The following is a 22,927-nucleotide window of genomic DNA, read 5'->3' as shown; positions in this document are numbered from 1 at the left end:
ATTGGGTAATATAGCTAGTTGGAACTCCAAGTGGCCTATTTTAAAGGGGTCTTTATTACTTATCCAGACACCCATACTTACAGAGCTGCATTGGAAAGCAAATGTCATCCCAAACTAGGAATACTTAGAATTAAGCGGAATTCTCCCAGGACCCCTGTGTGCCCAAGCGCCTGCGCCATGCTACTCTCAGCTCAGCGTGAGGTTTCCTGTGCCGCTATTCAAGTCCTTCTACGAGTGGGTCAGGACGGGTTGGAAATTAATTCTAAACTTGGCCACGAAGGAAGGAGGATGCTGGAGTCCATGCATCTGACCCCTGGGTGAGGTGAGGACGAGGGGACACTGGTGAATCCATAGGAGAATGATGTCCGGGGCGCTAAGGAGAAGCAGTTGTCTTGGGGAGTTGTTAAAGAAATGGTTAATGAGAAGTATGTAAAACTTCCTAAAGTACATTCATGTTTGTAAGACTCCAGGTGATTTTTATATTAGTTTAGCATTCCTACCTAACCCTGAGAGGTAGGTGGAAGGATTTTCCTGTTTACTAAGGCTTATTGAACATGCTGCCCCATGAGCCCAGCCTTTTTTTTTTTTTTAAGTATAATTTCTCTTTCCAACTCTGCCCCAGTTCCGTTTTCCCATAGTTGAGTTATCCCACTTGAGATGGTGTGTTTCTCCTCCGAAGTGTATCATACGCAGGGTTCTGAATTCCACGTGTTATGGAGGAGGACAGTGGATTTCTCTATGTGCTAGAGTTCAATTTAAAGGACGAATTCATGTTGCTCAGACTTGCCAGTTGCTTGAGGCTTTTGGTGATATGCTTAGCGTTTTTTTTTCCTTTGGAAAAGAAAAGGTTGGGAGGAGATGGAAAAGTAAGGAGTGTGTTGGAAGGAATCAGAAGCTTAGGATGAGGTGGAATTAAAGGAATGCTTTAAGGAAAAAAGTGTAAGCAGGTTTATTTTCTATTTAAACTTTATGAACATCTACTGTTACTAAATTAGCAATACTTTAATACTTTAATAGGGTCTTCTTTAAGCGATTTGACCTTGCCAGCAGAATTTGATATGGATATTATCAAGTTCTTATCAAGTTCTCGATGGCTTTATATTTGATGTCAGCAGCAGGCTGGGTAAGTTACAGTACAGTAGTGCCCTCTGCTAATGAATTACAAGTCCAGGGAACTCGGCGCTTCCTGAACAGCAGGCAACAGGATGTAGAAGCAGGAGGGTCCCCTGGGGAATCGGTCCTGCCACCATGAAAGAGTATGTGCAGGTCCCCGCAGCCGAACTCCAGGAGCCCTACGGACTGACTTCCGCGGGGGAGTCGGCCACGTTTCTGTGCCTGAGTAGGTCCACGGATTTCACGTCACTTGTTCTCCTGGTGTTTCTAAGTACAACGTTCTCTTACTTAAAATGGTCGGTAGCTGTTTCTTTTGTCGTTACTGTTGCCACAGTCATTTTAACCTTATATGATCGTCAATGTTCTCATTTTGTAGAAACCTGAGTAAATTGAACTTTTTAAGCTTGATTTCATGTGTCCTCTCTGTGGTTGGTAGCTTTTTGTTTGCGGTGAGTGGTTTCCTTTGGGGGCTTCTGGAGAACCGCGCTGGGATCATTTATTTTCCTGTGTGAGGGTGCACTCCGCATCTGTTAGACTCATTCCTGCAGTCATGTGCCTTGGTCACGGTGTGTGGGCCTCCAACATGCTTAGTCATTTAGAAATTGTCCGGTACTGGAATTTGGTAGGGCAGTTACCCTTTGGAGTCATCAGACCTGGTTGGCATCTGAGCCTTCTCCTTACCAGCCTGTGATGGGACAAATGGGCCTCTCTGAGCCTCGTTTCTCAGAGATAATACCACCTCAGCGAGCTGCCGTAGGAGGGAGTGAGCACTGCTGTGAAGTGTCTGGTATAGCACTCGTGTTCAGACTGTGGCAGCCGTGCCCACTGGTGCTGATGCTGGTACTGAAAGCTTCCGCTGACCCATCTATAAAATCGGTTGTGATTTTCAGATGATTAGTTTACAGCAAAGGTGTTCACATTGATGGGAATATTATCGCAAGAGCCCTCAAGCACCTTGGTTGTCTCTTACGGTACTCCTTTCTCTTGCTGCATGGCTAATAAGAGCTACTTTTCATGGAATGTTTACGGTATGTTACACCCTTAATGAGAACTTTATATACAATTTTATTTAATTTTCCCAATTAATATGAAAAAGACATGATTACACCCATTCAATCGATAAGGAAGCAGGTGAAGTGAGAGAGCGTAACCTGCCCACCCAGCTGGACAGTGAGGAAGCCGGGGTTGACCCCAGGTCTGTCTGACGCCGGAGTCCCTACCCCTTACACCATGCTGTCTGCTCGGCTGTCCCCACCAGCAGACCTACGCTTTCTGAAAGTAGGAGCTCGATATCACGTGTATTCCAAATTCACGTTTTTGAAGCCTCTTTAAACTAAAAGCCATCTACGAGTATAACATCAGAAAGTGTCAATGTGAATGAAACTTAAGAGCTTATTAAGAATCCTCTCTTTACTACTGAAAATAGCACAATTTCCCATTCTGATGGGAAATTGAAACACTGAGACTTGTGAGTGCCGTGGCCAGTCTCTGCCACCATAGCAATTTGAATGTACTGTTTGGCCTTGTGGTAGTGTTATTAAACTATTCATCTCTATCTTCTTAGCAGGTTATAAGCTTCTTTCATCGTTGCAATACCTAGCTCAGTGCCCTGGATAAGTCAGTCACTCAATGCATATTTGATTTTAATTTATTTCACTGGATTAACATTTATCTGAAGTATAGTTATATAAGGTATAGTAGAAACAGAAATAGGACTTTTGCTTATTTGGCTGTTACTCTTGTTTTTCTTTCTCATAATCAGACCCGTGTTTCACTTTTGGACTCTGAAAAGAATTCAGGTGTGTTGGTGTTAATCTGGAAAAAAAAAATATTCTACTGGACTCTTTGGAGTATTTTGCTTCCATTAAAGTAGAAAGCACCCTAAACAACGGGTAGCATTTTATGTTATCAGCATATAGTGCCTAAGTGTATACTGCTGAATTATCCACTGTTTTTCATACCAGTTTGTAAACTTGTCAAGGGTAAGCATCTTGTGTCTTTTACACTTTCTTGCATCTGTGTATCTAGCATGACCCACACAGTAGGTGCACATGGAATAGTTGATCGATTTGACCAGTAACACCTGCGGCCTTGTACAGCGAGACCTTGGAGTCTCACCCCATGCTTGCTGTTGTGTAAGTAAGTTATGTGGTCAGTTCTTACGTGGTCCCTGCAATTTCCACTCTTGTAAAGTGGTAGAGATGATAATACCTCACTGGTTTGCAAGAAATGGTTCAATAATCTATGCGTTATTTATGTAAGTTTCTGTATGTATACATGCATGCATGTTTTGTGATCACTGAAGATGCTGTGCGGATCTTAACTGCCTTGTTTTTTTATCCTGAATGGCTCCACTTTACTGCAAGGCCAGACTCAGTCTTCGCTGTTTGGGCTCGTGCTGGCACTCCCGTCACCTGTAGTGTATGACTGCATGCGTGAATGAGCATAACTTCCTGCGCAAAGTGAGACCCGGAGCGCTTGGCTCTTGCATAACGTTACTCGATAAGACAGTAGCAGATGTCTGCTCAGATCCGAGTCCTCATAACTTCCTGCTCAAGTGTTCTCTTATCCCATATTTTTGTTTCTAAATACGTACAAATCACTTACACAGAGACACGCACACCCCTGTTCCGTAAATCATGAGAACAGCTTTATAATGGCTCCCGACCAGCAGTCCTGTGCAGGTGGGACTTTGCAGGACAAGAAAACGATCCCCCCATTTAACATAAAGCTTTTCAGATGGCTGAGCGCCGTTCCTCGGGCTCCTGGAGCCACTCAAGGGAAGGAGCTGGAATGAGCCCAGGTCTTCCGGGTCCAAATCCATTGCTTTTTCCAAAACACCAGCAATGGAAAATATACAGAGCGGCCCTTCAGCAGCTTTTGAAATTTCTGAACTTTCCTTTGAGCTTGTTTCCACTTCATTATGTAAATACATGTATTGTCTGTTTTTACCAGCTATGCTAGGAGTGAGCTGTCATTCTAGGACCATTGTGGCTGGAGCTGAGTGGATTGGGTCAGGCTGGGGGAATGGGGCATGGGGGGGGCAGCAGGGACGGGGGCATACACAGAGTAGTATGAGATGAGATCAGAAAGGAGGCAAAGGGGGTGCCAATTATGTATTTGCTTCATAGGATGAATTTGTTAGGGCTGTGTGTGTGTACACATGCCCCCAAACAATTTGGTTTGGAACTTCGGAATAATTCGTTAGTGTATTCATTTGGACCTGGTGTCTTCGGGGAGGGGAGAAGAAATTTAACTTTTTCGTTTCTTAATCAGTAATTGAATTTGGGTGACTTTTTCTGTTTGTGGCAGTTTGAGTTTTTACCCTGTACTTTAAATAACTCATTGAAATTTAGAAACTTGAATTTCTAGGTCACTTTACAATATGAGTAACCTCTGTCCTTTGTGATTTTCTTCTCTTTTGAACAGGAGTGTGTTGCTGCTGCTCTGCTTTGCGTCCTCGCTACAAACGTCTGGTGGACAACATATTCCCTGAGGATCCCAAAGTAATTTGATCTACATCTCCTGATCCTTCTCTTTGCTGACCCGTCCTCCCCCCCGCTGACCTCCCGAAGGTTTCCCTAATTTCATTTCTCTACTTTTACCCCTAACTCTCACTGTGTCCACCACTATTTTTATACTTCTCTTTTACTTCTAAATGATCCATGCTTGCCTGTCTAATTTTCATATCCTTTTCATAGACAAAGCATAAACTTGGAATGATGGACAGGTGACATTCTTTTGTCCAAATAGTTCCTAAATTTAAGTAATACTCATCAAAACTTATGGACTAGTGCCAGCTTATTTGTACGAATGCTAAGAATACAACTGTGCACGCAGGCATGAGCTGTCACCAAGCTCATAGACAAGTAAATTGGCGATTACGATATTGTGTAAGAATGCTGTGGTAGAGAAATGAAGTACAGGATGCCGCTAGAGTTGGAATCATACCTAATTTGGGTTTGGAAGAAGAAAGGCTTGAAGGAAATGAAATCTCAGCTACGAGTCAAAGAATCAATAGGGCTGCCCATACAGTTTTTAGAAGAGAATTGAGGTGTAAAATAAGAATACTCCAGGCAGAGTTCTATTTTTACTTAAATTCTTTCATTTATTTTTTTTAATAAAAGTTACTTTGCTGTAGAAGATTACTGGCTTCAAAGCAACTAGGTTTAAATGGTTTTGTTTGACACTCTTTAAATTTTCTAAGATTCCTTTAGTGTTACATGGATATAATCCAAAATTGTTACATGGGTTTGATTCCCAGAATATTCTTTATTTTAAAATGTAGCCAACTATAGAAACCTTTTGGTTATTTTAACATTAATCTATATGTCTCATGACATGAGATATATCTCATTTTTACTCAAATCTGATTTACACAGCTATTTAGAGAGGCTAATTAGTAATTAAATACTGTTTGCTGTCAGATATCCTGCATATTTTGGGGCGTAGCGGAAAAAAAAAAAAAAACCTAAGATGTTTCCTGCCCTTAAGGAGCTTTCCATCCATTGACTGATATAAAGCAAAAGTATATTAAATATTAAATCACAGTGCATACATCATTAAGTGAAATATTAAGTAAAACAGGTGGTAAAGCTTTTCCTTTAAATTGCGGGGGGTATCACTGTAGGTTGGCAGTGTCTGGGAAGCATTCTCAGAGGAAAATGAGATTTGCTGAGCTTTGAAAGATGTACACCACCTGAGAAGTAAAGATTAGTCTGTTGCAAATGTGGGGCCAGGCAAGAGAAAAGGCATGGCAAAGCAAGAGATAGACTTGAGATCAGACCCTTGAAATTGTAGAGTGTGATGGGTGGTAATCATGTTGACCACAATTTCAGAAGTAGTATTTAATAGACTGAATATTCACATTATTACCCTCGGTAGTCTGGAGCCTATGGTCACTGAAGATGAGGTAGAGGCCGTGTGAAGGAGGAATATGAACGACAGACCAGCTGTCTACTTTACCCGCTTTGCCTTGTAGGCTGTGAGGGAGCTTTGAAAGCTTTTGTTGGGAATCTTTTCTCTGTGTAGGAGGGTGTTAGAATAATTCATTGCTTATGAAGTTATATTTAAATATTTTGCCTAAATGGGGCATTTTCAACTTTTTAAAAATTCTGTCTGTGCACAATGGTGAATATTAGCACTAAGGGAGCTACATGCAGAAAGATTCAGCATAAAACTGGGTTAATCACCAAGCCAAAAAGGGGAAATGTGAAGCAAGCAACACTCAGAAATACAAAAACATAAGCATGAAAATATAGATAACCTATTTATTTCTTGTTGTTGTTACTGTGTTTTAGGACGGCCTTGTCAAAGCTGATATGGAGAAATTGACATTTTATGCAGTATCTGCTCCAGAGAAACTAGATCGAATTGGCTCTTACCTGGCAGAAAGGTTGAGCAGGGATGTTGTCAGACATCGTTCTGGGTAAGGAGACTAATTGCTGGTCATATTGTATCATTGGAAACGTCTTCAGGCTCGGTCCTGCTGTAAGTTAGTTTGCCATCTAGTCAGGCAGAAGTGATATGTGAGGGTGAAACACTGTAATATTATACAAGGAAGTGTGTAATACTAGATAGATACTGCAGCTTTCACTTTCCTTGTGGTCAGATTTTAAGAATAGGCTCATGTTAGTTAATGCAGTTGCCTTTAGCTTAAGCACCTCTTCGTTTTTGAAACTTCTCTAATGGAAATAGTGAAAATGGACTCCCTTAGTCTGTTAGTGCGGTGCTGTAATTTAAAAAGCAGTCTCTGAATTGAAAACAAAGAGAAATATTCTGTTAACCAATTGATTTGTAACACGACTTCAATTTTACCTGTCAGAGGAGTAATAGAATAGAACTACTGTTAGGCTTAGATATTAAATTAAGGTTCAGAAGATGTAAGCAAGCTGATTGGGAATGGTGCTAGCTGCAAAACTACCTGTAAATAAAAGTCTACTATCTCAATCCATTCTCTGTGCTTGAACAGTAATTACTTGGATAATTTGGATTACAAATACTTTGCCATATTGTCATTTTATGATCCTACTTTCTTAGAGTACTCCATTCTGCAAGTGAAATATTGGCTTTCTCTACGTCCCTGTTAAGTACTTAGAACATTTTAGTGAGTCTCGATACACATAGTTTCATAATTCATTGTTGAAGCAAAGTTAACTAAAGTCTTATTTTCAATTTTTTGTACAAGCTTTCAAATCTGAGTTGTAAGGTAACATTTACGAGACCCTTTCTTAGGATAATAGTCTGTTGTGGCTGATAATGTTTATATATTGATGTTTACAAATAGATTATGTTGGAAATTTAGGCATGTTGCTTATAACTATTTGCGGTCAGATACAAAGAAATGTTAAAAGTTTGGAAAACAGAAAATGTCCATGTTTACAAAGAAAAATACACACAAAGCTCATGTTAAGGAAGCTCTGAAAGAGCTTCTGGTGAGAAGGAGAAAATGGAGTAGTCCAATACAGTTTTTGTATACTTCAATTCAGAATTATTTTGTAATCTAGATCATTACTGCTTGTGAGAATTAAGATTCCACTTAGAAACCACTAAATTTGCCTTCCTGTGTTTCGTTCATTTTCATAAACTTATTTTAATTATTCCAGTAAAAAGCACTTAGAATTAAGAGAGCTAGAAATGCTTTGACATTATTTTCCTCTAACACTTAGGTATGTTTTAATTGCTATGGAGGCACTGGACCAACTTCTTATGGCTTGCCATTCTCAAAGCATCAAGCCCTTTGTAGAAAGCTTTCTTCATATGGTAGCAAAGCTGCTGGAATCAGGCGAACCAAAGCTTCAAGTTCTTGGAACAAATTCTGTGAGTAAACTAATCTCTTAACTAACTTTGAGTTTCATTAGCATGTACAGAAGAGGCGTTCTGAGAATGTCGTGACCTGGTAAAGGCAAATGCTCTGGTGAGGGCATTTGGACAACCAGTATAGACACAGGGGGTTAGAACACTTTGTCTCTAGTTTTTGCATCTTTGTGAAATCTGTGCTATTCACCACTCACAAGGAGCAACAGAAAGCCATTGGCCATCAAAGTCGGGGTTATTTCCCCATGCCTTCTCACAGTACTTCTGAACTATTTCTGCTGGCCACACACATTCCCTCCTGTCCTGAACCATAGTTTGTTAAACATCTGTGGGGCTGGGGAAGGCAAATCTGCAAAGGAAAATAAAATACAGGGGTCACCTTGGTTCTCTCATCTTTACTTTTATTGTGCAGCTTCACCTCTGAGGAGAAGCTTCCAGGCATTCAGCCAATGCATAGGTTCCCATCCAGATTTTTAGCAGCAACTAACAGAGTCACATATCGCCGGCTATTGTTTATGGGCAGTTCTTTTATAGTATAGGGGAGAAAGTATAGGCGGTGACCGATCGTGAATTCCAGGATCCCCCTGCCCTGGTTTGAGTGATGCCTGAACCACTTTCTGGCCGTCTGCTGTGGGCAAGGTAGCTAACCTCTCCTTGCCTCAGCTTTTCATCTGTGAAATGAGAATACAGTAGTACCAGCCCTATAGGCGTGTTGTGTAATATGAGTTAATATGTATGAAGCTGTTAAAATAGTACATGGATTGGTAGTCATTATTGGTAGTAGTAGAATGTTTAAGAAAAAAGCAAGAGTATATAAAATTCGCAATGTAATTTCAAGAGGGAAACTGTTGCATATTTGCAAATGCAATTAGTGGTGTGATGGGCTCACACAGTGTGAGCTACTTAGGCTTCTCCGATTTCCTTTATAATTAGTGATAAAATTTGCGGGAAAATGGTTTCCTGGTTGGGGTGGAAGTTTCAGTGCACACTCCCAAGAAATTTCTCTGCTTGCAGCCAGCAGTGCCATTAGGATTTCTTTAATGAGTCATTTGGGCAAAAGACCAAATTCTTCAATTACCTACTTTGATTTGAGTGAATTGTAGTAAATGAAATTCTGTGTAATCTTGACCAACGTTGTTTATCTAGTATTCTTGGGAAATCTAATTTTAGTTTTTAGTGGTGCTGAGTTGTCAAACATTGAAAATTGATACATTGAAAATTAAACATTGAAAAAATATTGTCAAACATGACTGGTACTGATTAATACTTTTGTATTTATTAATGATTTTTGTACATTTTATTTTAATTTATTGACATTTGCCTCTATGCTGATGCTGACCCAGTGTGACAGTGCGTGATTTATTCAGTTTCTCTTTCGTTTTAGCAATTGTGCTAGGTACCTTTTCTTAGTACCCCGTTTTTATTTTGAACTATTATTTCAAATACAGAAAAGTATAGAGCATAATACAGCGTATCTGTATGTACTCTGATTCAGGAGAGAAAATTGCTAGGTAATTAATTTATCGCTAAATGGTAATATGTAATCATTGTTGTTATAAATAATAATACGTAATGGTAATAAATATTAATACTATGCAACACTGGTTCAGTTTTTTTCAGGAAATATAGTTGACCCTTGAACAACAAATGTTTGAAGTACACGGGTCCAGTTATACATGGATTTTTATTTTTCCAATAAATATGTATAGTAATGTAAATTTTCTCTTCCGTATGATTTTCTTAATAATATTTGTTTTCTCTACCTTACTTTATTGTAAGAGTACAGTGTATAATACATATAACATACCAAATATGTGTTAATTGACTACGTATTTTATCTGTAAGGCTTTTGGTCAACAGTGGGCTATTAGTAGTGAAGTTTTTAGGGAGCCAAAAGTTATACACAAATTTTCTATTGCGTGGGGGTCAGTACCCCCAACCCCTGCGTTTTTCAAGGGTCAACTGTAATACAGTATTTGCTAGATGCTTCATATTTATTATGTCATAATATTCTCACAAAACCCTTCAAGCTCAGAAACATTGTTCCCATTTTATAGATGAAGAATTGAAGCTAACATGTCCAAAGATACGATGAAGTAATGCTGTATCCAGGGGATTCAATGCTAGGTCTTCCCTACTCCACAGCTTGCGTTTTGGCATGTAAATACGCCGTCATTATTGTGGATTAAGATCTAGGAAAAGCATACATTATGTTTCTTTTTTGTTCCTCATGAGTTCAGTTGATCCTTCTCACTTTTTTTAAGCCTCCTGGCTCTTCTTAACCTCTTCTTTTAAATATTGTTTACCAGTTGTCCACATGGGCCAGTCCTTGAAACCATTCACTACACTGAAGCAATGATTCTCATTGAGGGGGCGCTTGTCCCCCCACTCCCTGAGCGTTTGGCAATGTCGGGAGGCTGGTTTGATTTTTCACAGTGCAGGATGGGGAGTGTTAGTGGTCAGGGCTGCTGCTAAACATCCCACATGTAGTGTGGTCCCCACAACAAAGAACTTACCAGGCCCAAAATTTTAATAGTGGTCAGTGGGAGAAACTTACATCTAAAAGATGACATTGCTGCTTCCTTTTATTGTACCTTTTGAAACATATCTAATTCTTCATTTAAATTTTTCAGTGACAATTTTTCAGTGACAAATAAGTAGGACTTATTTTTTATTGAGTGCATACCATGTATGAGGCCTTGTGCTAACTTTTATTGGGTTCTCATTTGAATCTGTTTACAACCCTGTGAGTTAAGGATCCCATTTCACAGGCCACACATTTTGTTAGTAAATTCAGGATCCAAATCTAGGTCCATCTAATAGTCTGTTCATAATCTCTGCACTGTGCTGTGTCTCATTTCCCCCACTGCTACATAAGATAAGAAGTCCTTAAAGATAATACCTTTCTTTTTATTGGATTATTTTAACACACAGTATATAGATTTCGAGTTCGATAGAGATCCAGAGTTAAAGGAGTTAGAAGAGCTCTTCCGCAAAGTTGGGAAGGAAGATGTATTTTGTACATGTCTCTGGAGCATAGCTGCCCATTTTTTTTATCCTGTTCTTTATGCTCGTGGACAATAGGAGATGCTTCTGGAAATGATCGTTCAGATATACTCCTATTTGTCACTCTCAACACATGGAAAGAGAATTAAGTTTCTCCTCCTGAAAATTTTTCCAGAAACTTTAACATTTTAATGGCCAAATTTTTATTTCTGATTAATTTGTTTCTGCTTTTAAAATACATGTTTATTGTAGCAAATTTGGAAAATGTTAGAACATGTAAAAGAATAAACAAGTTAAAGACATCTGTAATACCAATATTTAAAAGTTAATCCTTTAATGTTTTTATTTCTTTTTAATATATATTTAATATTTTCTGAAACTATACAGCTTGTACTCAGAGAATCTTGAAAATTAGACTCTGTCCCCTGGACTGTAATGCCAGTTTCACCATTCACTGACTGTGTCACTTTGGGCAAATGATTTAACTTCTGAATTTCAGTGTTCCGATCTGAAAATGGGGAGAAATGGCAAAGTCTTTAGAGGGTTATTGGGATGATTAAATAAGAACTCATGTGAAAATACCTAGTACAGTGTATGGTATAGATTGGTAATTAATGTCACTTTAATCTCAGCTAGGTATAGTATATGTGGCCCTTTTCTAGATAATGTGTATCATATAAAGTTTAAAAACAGATGACTTAGCTCTGGCTGAGTTAAAGTCTTTTTGGCATCATAATTTCATTTTTTCGAATTTATTCTATGATATTTCAGTTTTATTTCCAGGTGAGTATCAGAAAATTTGATGGAATAATTCTTTTGGGTACCTTTTAAAGCCATCAGCCTGTATCCTGACGGATGTATATATGTATTTAATCTGCAAGGAAACGAACAGCTTATTACTTTAGGCTACTTGGTATACAGAATTAATAAATCACCAAATGAATAAGAAAGCTAATGAGAAAAGATAGTGCATGTTAAGGACTCTTAGGGCCAAGTCAGTGATTCGTGTAGGATATTTAAAATTTCCTAGACATACGGACAGTTTTTGTTGTTTTCAATTTTTTGAAAGGAGGTAGAATGGTTTTACCCATCTCGGTATTTTTCTTCTCTACTGAGTTTGTTATGTTTCTTTCAGTTTATGTCCCCTTTTCTTATCCCATCTTATTTGTATAAATATTATTCGTTCATGTGTTACGTAACAGCTGTCAAGGAAGATTTCCTGCGTACAATTAAGAAATAAAATTGCCTGTAAGTTTGGGCCTGAGGCCATCACTGAAGCCAGCATCCAGGAAACGAGCTTTAGAGTAAGACCTTTCCTTCTAGACAGCCGGCTCACTCACTCAAAAGGAATTGGATTAACAAGTTATATTTAATATTTATAATGCTGTATCCTTGACTTTCTAAAGTTCATTATTCAAAGATTCCTACTGTATATATGTGGTATTTATGATATTTCATACGTGTCATTTCAATATGTCTTATTAATGTAACAAGTAATAAATGAAAGTACATGTGTTTGGTCCCCACTTTCAAAAAGGCAGTAACACATTTGTATTGTGTTTTTTTTCCAGTTTGTCAAATTTGCAAATATTGAAGAAGACACACCATCCTATCACAGACGTTATGACTTTTTTGTATCTCGCTTCAGTGCCATGTGTCATTCCTGTCACAGCAATCCAGAAATACGAACAGAGTAGGTATTATTTAACATTATGATTTAAAGTCATAGTGATTTATTGATGAATATCTTGCTTACATATTACATAATAATTACCAACGGAAATGTGAAAATATATGTGTTATTCCTGAAATACAACTTTTCATTGCTGTTAGAAGAACCAACTGCAGTGGCAAAATTGAGAGTGGTTTCCCAGCTCACTCGGTAAAATTCAGTCTTTACTGTAACTCAGAATGCCACATTAAGCACCCTACCGCACCGTCAGGGCCTGTCATCTCACCATTTCTTCTCCTTCCGCTCTACTCCAGCCATGGGGGTCTCCTTGCTGTTTCTTAAACACATCAGGCTCACTTCTCCCAGGGCCTTTGGACTAAGGGGTCCCTCCCTAGAATAACTCCCCAGATACCCACATGGCTTCTTTCCTTACTTGGTTCAGATTTCTGCAAATGTCACCTTATCGCGAGAGTCCTCCCGGGCCACCTTTTAGTTGGTAATATCAGTCCTGCCATCCCATCCCCAGTTGTTCTTCATCTTCTTCTCATAGCTCTTACCTGTTCTCACTCTTCTGTGGAATATGAGCTCCAGGAGGACAAAGGCTGTCTTCTGAGGTCTCCTGTAGCACTGGCACTGAGTACTGCTGGGCACGTAGTAGGCTCTTGGAAGGAATACACAGATCATTTGAATAAAATGAATAAAGGAATGTATATTACTGAGTCATTGTCAGTCTCAGGTTATCATGACAACTTATTTGGGCAGTTTTAAACATTTCTTTCAGATACATTGTAGTAGTAATCTGGAATCAAATACTTACTTGCAAGCACAATCTGTAGGTTGAGCTCTACATGGAGATGAGAACCTTTAAAGTTAAGAATTAAAGTCATAGTAGCTTTTAGTATGCAAGGTACAGTGTTGGTTTACAGAAACAAACACAAGTGCAAAAGTTATTTTTAACTTGGAGAAGGAAAGCTGAGAGGTGATTTAATAGTTGTTTTCAGATATACGATTTGTGTCTGAGAGGCAGGTAGTGTAATTTTTTCCTCAAGGCCATTTAGACTCCTATGTTATTCCTTTCTGACGAGGGGTAAAGCCTTATAAAGGTAAAGATAATTGTAACTATCTTATAATAATTAATTTTCTGTTTCTCCCAGTTGCTACTAAAATCTCTTTTTTTCTCCCTAAAGGACATTAAAAAGTTTTATAAAACTGTTCCCTATTCTCAGGAGCTGACATTAACTTGTTAATGGAGCACAAAAGTATAAAGAATGTAACAGTTTTGTTTTAAAATGCAGAAAATATCCTAAAGGTACTATTTTTTTTTTCAGTTTAGTATTATGAGGATTACTAAACTACACCTAGAAGTTTCTCAAAGTTTGGTTGAAGTGAGTTTCACATATAAACCAGTGTAGGTGAAAAATGGTGGTATCCATATTATTTATGAAAGTATGCATTTTAGAAATTCCAAATTTTATTACATCTTATTTTTAGGTATTTAGCGCCCCCTAATGAAAGGTCTTATCCTTTGAACATATTTTCATGTAACATTTTTCATTAATGTTTATACAAAAACAAACTTGAAATTTTCTATACACAAATCAAAGGCCTTATAATACTTTTACCTGAATTCCAGGTCTTTACAATGTCATATGCATTTGAAATTCCAAAATAATATTTTATTTGAATTATTGTAAAACAAATGTGTTAACTAAAATGCTTGAAGATCTTTATAGAGGACTTGATTTTGTTTTTTCCTGCTTTGCCTGAAGTAAAAGCCCATTTGGTTTTCTTCAGACATGTTTATATTCCCTTTTAGGTTCTCATTTAGATGCCTATTATCTGTCCCTTTATTTTTAGCGAAACCCTACAAATAGAACTCAGGGCATGGGCAATAGGAAATGGGGCTGATCACTGTTCAGATTTTTTAAAACATTTGCCTTGCAGCAACAGTTCCCACTTTTAAAGTTACACATCACATTGTTTAAGCTGTAACTCTAAGTTTCTGACCAACCTTCATCATGTCACCATCATTATCACCACCATCATCATCGTCATCGTCATGATAAACAGCATGAGCCACTAATACTTACTCATTGCTTACTGTATTTAACACTTTGTTAGTTAAACACTTTACGTGAATTAACTCCCTTAAATCTTTATAATATTCCTGTGTTTTAGGTAAGACCATTGTTCTATTTTATTGATAAGGAAACTGTGAAATTCCTTTGAGGTCATGGATGAGATATGCTGGTTAGGCCAGGTACTAGATCTGAATTGGATGCTTCCTGTGCAGCTGTAGTGGCTCTCGGTCGTGCCCACCTGCCCTGAGCAGGGGCGTCGCCATCTGCTGTCCTCCATTTGGGCTTCTGGTCATGAGGCTTGAGCCACTGTTCTCGTGTCACCTTGTTTATTCATGTGTCTGTGTTACCCGCGCTTGGCCCTCTCATCCCCCAGGGAGTAGCAGCAGGTCCGTAACGCAGGCACCTTTGTGCTGACGCTAGGCTTGCCCGTTTGTGATGGCTGCACCGAGTCCCTTGACACTTTGTAGTTTAGAAAGCAGCATGTGTAAACACAACTTTGAAATATCACATTTCCCTGGAAATAAGATGTAGTTGGAACATCATCTGTAATGTGTCTTTTGGAGCAAAAATTAATATAAGACCCGGTCTTATTTTAACGTAAGACTGGGTTTTATATAATATAATATCAGACTGGGTCTTATATTAATTTTTAGAGCTGATGGTCCAGCTACGTCTTGTTTTCAGGGAAACGTGGTAGGTAAACTTTGTATCTCTGTCTCCCAATTCACTTTCTCACCTGCCCCGAATCATATTATCGCCACATCCCATTTCCATCTGCTCCTCCCAAATGCCTGCGTCATTTCCCCCTTGGTTTGTAAAGCAGTACCACTCCCTTCCCCATATCTTCCGTTCTCTAAACCTATTTATGGGTTGAGTAAACTGAATAAACCTTGAATGGTGAATATTTCCTGCAGTAGCGAAAAAGGAAGTAAATAACAATCAAATTTGGCCAGAGGGAACGTGTTTTAGGGCAAATGGGTGACCAGGTTAACTCTGCTTGTGAAGTTGTTCTTTCCCATTTTTGTATGCTGTTTTCTAGTCACTTTTTTTCTCATTCTTGAATGTATAGTTTTTGTTTGTTTTTTAAGAAGAGAGGAAGAGCTTGAGGAATTTAGGGACATGGATTGTGATGGAGGATAGGAAAGCACTCTCACTGTGGTTACGTCTTAAGTCACAGCTCCACATGATAATGTAGGTGTCATTACACACAGATGTGTACGGTTGAGATTATCTGTACTCTGTTTGGATTGTTCTTATTTGTCACCTTTAAGGAACCCACTTAGCTTTCCATGTAGGTAGACTAGAGGAGGCGTGAAGCCCCCAGGGAGCAACAGTGAAAGCAGTCTGAGGAAGCGTGTTCAGAGTGAAACCCTGTCTTCGCTCAGCTGCTGAGACTTCTGGGCAAGCAATAGAGATAATCTAGTTCATATTAGTTTGAATATTATCATCCTCTTAGGAAAACCTAATGCTTTTGATTAAATTTTCTTTTATTGAAAAATAATATACAGACTAGATAGTACTATATTTTTACTGTCCTTTCGAACTTTAAATGCTGATTTTAAAAAGATGGCATTGAAGGTAAGTCTCTTTTGGAACTGCCTTAGGTCTTTGTCTGTCTTAGATTTTTGAGATTTTAATTTGACTTACTGTTGCGTTAATTTTTATTTTATCGACTTGACATGATATTTACTTGGCATTCATTCTCTTAGCTAAGCAAGCAGACTTGATCAAATAACTTTTTTTCGTGACTCAGTTTTTTCTTTTTTATAGAATTCGAATTGCCGGGATCAGGGGTATTCAAGGCGTGGTTCGCAAGACAGTTAATGATGAGCTTCGGGCTACTATTTGGGAACCCCAGCATATGGATAAAATTGTTCCATCCCTGCTGTTTAACATGCGGAAGACAGAAGAGGTTGACAGGTACTGAGACAGATGTTAGGGTTGAGGCTGCTTCACATTTGTAAGTGATTGTGTGCTTGCTAGGGTAAGAAAGTGTTGCCTTTACTATTATGTAAGTAGTGGTCGCTCAGTAAAGTCGCGTAAGTTTAAATATGTGCCCTTTCTGAAAAGTGACTCGTCTTTAGTGTAATCACATTAGGCTTACCAGACCACAGACTTTTTAATCATACACTTAAGGTGTTATTTGTTTTAGAATAATTTTATACTTTTATTGCTGCTTGTTATTGAGCGTCCAAGTTGCTATTTGAATTAACATTACTTAACTGCAAGTGTAAGAAATAGAAATTTTAACTGGACTTCTGTTATTCTTTAGAGATCCAGCATGCTTTTTCAGAGGAAGTTAGAAGTAACCAAAATAATAATTACAACAACAATAACGATAACTATTCACTTTATAATTATTTTCAACAAAAAGACTTTGACTGTATTTATTTCTTATTTTTTCTTCTAAGATATTTTGGGATAAAAAGAAAGCGTCATTTTAACATTTCTAGAAGTAAAATCTGTTTAACTGTTAGAACTAGCGTTAGAATTCTTGCATTCCTTTTTTATTTCCCCTCTTCAGTCGCATAGGCCCTCCTTCTTCCCCATCCACTGACAAAGAGGAGAATCCCGCTGTTCTGGCTGAAAACTGTTTCAGAGAGCTGCTGGGGCGAGCAACTTACGGGAATATGAATAATGCTGTTAGACCAGTCTTTGCGTAAGTAGTTGGTATTTTCCTGGTTATTTGTGACTGTGCTGTATTAATTCTGTGTTAATTTACTTACAGAGGACAAAGCCTTTCTTCTTGTATGAGTGAGTTATTAATGGAACAGTGGAGCATTGTGGGCAGAGTACAGGATTGAGGCAGATAGACGTTTGAGCGCTGGTTCACCCACTTCATCAGCTTTTTCCCCTTCAAAGTGAAGTGTGGTCCTGTGCTTTACATCATGTGCATCATGTACCTGGACTTCCCCCCACCCCAGACCTGGAAATGCATATGGACAGTAAATAGTAAAACAGACAGTGTCTGAGTGTGACGTAGCTTGTCTTTTAACTTCTGTGGTCACTTCCTCCTAGCCCCTGGCTTCTACTTCCTGGCTTTCATTTTGCCCTGGCTGGACTACTTTAGAGCACGTTCGGTTCTCTGAGTAAATTTCTTCTTGTACCTAGTGAGTAAGTCAGAGCAGGAATAGTAAATATCTCATTGGTACTTACATTCTCCCTCCGGCAAAACACATTTGTGAGCTTTGAGTTTCTCCACATAGACATTAGCTTTCCAGCCTTGTCAGGATTTTGTGTTCCAGCTCAATCATCAGATGATAAATCTACTGTATAATATTCTGTGTAATTTTTGTACATTTTTGCCAGTCTGTCTTTTGTTAATTATTTGCCTTTCGTTTTCCTTTCCTGACTATAATATCTCTATAGCATGTATAAAGTAGTCTAGATGTAACATCCAGAATTCTTTGCTTTTAGGGCAAAGGTTTGGGTTCAAAATTGAACTTTAGTTATATCGTAGACTGTGTAGATGCCTGACCATTGCACTGTACACCTGAAGCTGAAATAGAATAATATTGAATGTCAACTATAATTAAACACACACACATACACACAAACCGGGGATGTCAAAAAATGTTTCCAAGTAGACACTTTGGTCAACGTTGCTCAAGCAGTAGTTCACCATAATCAGAAGTGTCTGGGCGCTGATGATAACCACTGTGAGCACCTCTTGTAATTGCAGAAGTCAAACGTGACTTGTGTTCATCTTTTGTTGTCGGTCTATATTGAGTATTACAATTTAATACAGTTTTCCTTTCTTAAATTGTGTATATATTTTTTTGGCACTCTCCATATATATGGTCACAGGATGGAAAGTACAGCATAGGGAATGTAGTCAATGGAATTGTAACAGCCATATACGATGTCAGAGGGGTAGTAAATGGGGGGGTGAGGTTATGAGGGGTGTAAATGTCTATTATGTTGTTTTGTACACCTGAAACTAATAAAAAATGAAAAATAAAAAATCTGTGAACCACAAAATTATATTAAAAATTAGAGAATCATCAGATTTTCAAAAGGATCTGTGATTTGCACCACCCACCCTGAAAAACTATCTACTGTTTAAAGATTATAAGGGCTTATGAAAATGCTGCCGAGAAATAATCAAAATTATATCAAATATAATTAAAGGCAGATCTGTCTTTTAATGTCCAGACATGTTGATTTAATACCAGAATTCCAGTTTTTATCTTAATACTCTTATTAACTGAGAAGTAATCTACAGGGCCTTAAAAAATCTGTAGAGCTAGTATGGAAGAAACAAGTTCCCCAATTAACTGGACATGAATGAGCTATGTTCTTAATGGGCTTAAGTCTGGATCATGTGTTAATTATATTAAATGTTAATTAAATATTAAATGCCCTCTGCAAGTAATGTACCAGGTATTTTGGGGAATCTACACATGAATAAAACCGATCTGGCCCTTAACAGACTTGATGGTTAATTGACATGCATGTATAATTATTAATATAATACAATGCATAGGTAATGAGAAAAGGCCAAAAAAGTGCTGTAGCAGTTCCATGCAAGGACTTCAGGTTGAATTTGGGGCACTGGAGGCGATGTCCTGTGAGGGAGACTCAGGTGGATAAGTAGGCTCTGGCTGAATGAGATGCGTGAGCAGAGGTAGAGGTCAGTGTGGACTGAGTGAGGGGCAGAGATTAGCTGATACATTGGCTGGAGTGTCGGACATAGTGAAAGGGTTATAAGATAAGAAGAAGATGGTTCCGGCTACACCGTAGAGATCTTAACATTTTTGTAATTCAATCTGTAGGTACTCACTTTGTTATTCGTGAGTTACTTGTGAATCTAGTTATATTCCTTTTAGTCTGTTAATCTTCTCTTTATCTTTATTGGACTCCTAAGCCTGAAGATTAGGGTTCTTCTTGGTCTTTGGTTGTTTTTAATTAGAAAAATCCTCAGTGATTGGCTCCTCAAATATAGCTCACCCTCATTCTATGATTTCCTCCTGAAGCTCTCATTAAAAGTGTTACTTGTCAGGGCTTCTCCCTTTTTACTTTATGTCCCTGAAGCTCTCTTACATATTGTTTATTCCTTTTCTTCTCTGTACTACATTCTAGGCAATTTCTTTAGATGTAGTCCTAATTCTCTCTTTATGTCTAATTTGCTGTGTAAGTAAACTGGTAGTATTTCTAGTTTCAGTACTGTATCTTTCATTGGTGAAAGCTGGATTTAGTTATTTTTTAAATCTACTTGTCATCTTTGATCGACTTTTATTCAGTTGTCGAATTTTAACAGTTTTTTCCCCATCTTTAAGCATAAAAATAAACTTATTTTAAATTTGAATTTGTTCATTCCAGTAATATCTCTTGTTCTTAGTAGCTCTTCACTTGTGTGTTCTATGAATTTTAATGTTGAGCTCACGTTGATTGTAACTTTATTTATGGGAATCCTTGAGGCCTGGATTTATGGTGTGTTCTCCATAGGAGGTTTTATTTTGCCTCTGCTGAAGGCATGGGTGGTGCAGTGTTATTCAGGCTCCACTTTGAACTACATTCTTGTCTTCAGTTTTTTGAGCCACAAAGATTCTGTGAATTCTGTCAAACCAAGGGAAGAGCCTGGTTGGATTCTCTGCAGAGACTACATGTTTTTTTTTGTGGTTCCTCTCAGAGCGAAGACCAACACAGGCTAGCCTTTTTTTTTATTTTTTTTTATTTTAAGGAGAGCCCAGCTCACAGTGGCCCATGTGGGGATCGACCTGGGTGTTATTAGCACCATGCTCTAACCAACTGAGCTAACCAGCCACCCCCACAGGCTAGCTTTTGATAGTCTTCTGCAACAGAACATTGCCCCAGATTCACTGAGGGTGTCATCTTTTGGGAGGTCCTGAATTGATGCAAGGATTTCTGATCTGATAGCCTGCCTTTCCAGGGTGGGCTCTAAGCTTCATCTCTAGTCTCCTGTGTATACAGCCCTTTAAACCACTACCTATCGGCCACCAGAGATCCTAAGATATGCCTGGGACAGCTGCCGGCTTCAGTGTACACGTACCTCTCTCCAGATTCTTGCCTTCTTGTGGAGTTTGGATTGAAGGACTTTGCTTTCTTGCCAGCTCATTAAGTATGTCAGTCTTATATGTATTCTAGTCTTTTATTCTTGTTTTATGAGAGGATATGGCAATTGGAAATATGTATCATATTTCTGAAAACGAAAACACTGACTTTTGGTAATATTCTTCTGCTTGCTAAGCTTTACATATTGTTGAGGGTTCTAGAGGAAGAAAGTATCATAAAATTAGGAATTATTAAAAGCAATTTTCTTATTATTAATTACAGGCATTTAGATCATCACAAACTATGGGATCCCAATGAATTTGCAGTTCACTGCTTTAAAATTATAATGTATTCCATTCAGGTAAGTAATTTTGGTTCTTTATTGATAAGCATATCATCAGAGATATAGAACGCAGTAGGATATAAAACACGTTCTTAATTTGGTTTTCTCATTTATTTTTATTTACTACTTATTTTCTTAATTGCCAAGATGCAAAGATATCTAATAAAAAGAACTAAATGATTTTACAATAGCGCTGTTACAGTGTATTTATTTAGTACATTTATTGTGCATTTATATTTCCCTGATAAACTGGCATTGGAATTGATATTTCTTACCAGTCAGCACATAGCTGATGATAATAGCTACCGTTTATCGATAGTGCATGTTTTACTGGGTGCATGTTTTAACTCCTTTAGTGTTTATGGACCCGTATAATGAGCCACTTTTATCTCCTACAGAAGACCATGTTGGTTTACATTGAAACCTGAACAGACCCGATTAGCTCTTAATTCATATGGGATTTTAGGTCTTTTTATACCATGCATATTTTTAATGCTCTAAAAAATTATAATTAATCTGAAGGAGATAAGGAAGCAAAAAGGAGCCCAGCTTTTAGTATAGATCATACCACGATCTTTATCCTAGATGTGCTGTTTACTACTTGTATAAACTGGGGCGAATTTTTCAGCCTCTGTGAGCTCCAGTTTCCTCATTTCTGAAAAGAGAACTTGAATGGCATCCATGAAATGGTTCATTTATATATTACAGTGGGAGCTACCATTTATCAAGTGCTGGCTGTGCCTGTGACTATGCTAATAGCCTCACATGCTCTATCTCATTTCATCCTCCTTATTTTATGAACTAGATACTGTTATTGCACTCATTTTTACACCTCGGAAAGCTGACTTTTAGAGAGGTCAGAAGGGGAAGTAACCTTGAGAGGTCAGAAAGGGAAGCTGACCTTTAGAGAGGCGGAAAGGGAAGTCAGGATTCAAATTCTGGTCATTCTATTCCAGCACTTTTGGACTAAATTAACTATTAAGCTAAGGGTAGTATAGCATGCTAGCATAATGTAGGTTTTCAGCAAATGGTAGTAGTATAAAGCTGGTTTAGATGTGGAAGGATAATAAACATTGTTTTTTCCAGTGTTATTGAGGTATACCTGACATGTATAAACCTAAGATATACAACATAATGATTTAAGACATGTATGTATTGCAAAATGGTCATCACAGTAAGGTCACTGAAGCTCCATTACCACACAGTTAACCTCTTTTTTTTCCCTCATGATGAGAACTTTTAAGATCTTTTAGTTTAATTTTGATATAGTAGATGAGAATTTGATCTGGCAATCTCTGGGCATAATTAAGGCTGTTCTTCTCGTCTTTTGTAGCCTTGTCTTTCTTCATTTGCCCTCATTTAGATTTAGCTACTTGATGAAATTGTGTTTTGCAAGACATAAAGTAAATTAATAAAATAAATTACAATGTTAAGGAATCAACAAATGTTTATTAAACATTTCAACTTCTCCATAAAACATTAAATTAGCTGGCCCTGACCAGGATTTTACCCCTAAGGGATTGTGTAGCTATCATTTCAGATGGTTTCAAATATGGTAGGGCATTTGTCCTAAAGGCAAAATATTAGGTTTAAAGCTTACTTTTTTTGTGCTACATTGACTTGTTGAAGGTAATAAGTATGTGACCAAGAGCTAGGCTCTGAGTTCAGACTCACAGCTAGGCCCTCCCTTAGTGTTTCTGCATGACCTTGGGCAAGTTATTTCACTTTTTAGAACCTACCTCAGTTGCACTGTGAATTGCAGTATGATTGAGTTTAGCCTCCATCCTAGAACGGTTTGTGTGGATCACATGTGATAATACATATAAAATACTTAGAACAGTGCCTGGCACCTGGTTACTTTTGGATGAAAGGTGTTTTTGT

The 22,927-nt window shown here is 38.1% G+C and overlaps 1 protein-coding gene across 6 annotated transcripts in view; it reads left to right on the top strand.

Moving 5' to 3' along the window:
* The window catches only part of EFR3A (EFR3 homolog A), an 82,246-nt gene that overhangs the window by 24,502 nt on the left and 34,817 nt on the right, over positions 1-22,927 (top strand). For 4 of the 6 annotated variants that reach the window (XM_081070101.1, XM_081070102.1, XM_081070106.1 and 1 more), the window contains 7 exons: positions 4,543-4,619; positions 6,414-6,541; positions 7,782-7,932; positions 12,507-12,628; positions 16,459-16,608; positions 17,213-17,347; positions 20,986-21,064. In XM_081070101.1, coding sequence (XP_080926227.1) covers positions 4,543-4,619; positions 6,414-6,541; positions 7,782-7,932; positions 12,507-12,628; positions 16,459-16,608; positions 17,213-17,347; positions 20,986-21,064 — 842 coding nt within the window. Of the gene's footprint in view, positions 1-4,542; positions 4,689-6,413; positions 6,542-7,781; positions 7,933-12,506; positions 12,629-16,458; positions 16,609-17,212; positions 17,348-20,985; positions 21,065-22,927 lie in introns of all 6 variants that reach the window. The other 2 variants (XM_081070103.1, XM_081070105.1) reach the window with 1 other exon arrangement.

Source organism: Rhinolophus hipposideros, assembly GCF_964194185.1.
Source record: "Rhinolophus hipposideros genome assembly, chromosome: 13".
Classification (NCBI taxonomy): Eukaryota; Metazoa; Chordata; class Mammalia; order Chiroptera; family Rhinolophidae; genus Rhinolophus; species Rhinolophus hipposideros.
Note: the sequence above shows the minus strand (reverse complement) of the source record. Positions and strands in the feature narration are given on the sequence as shown.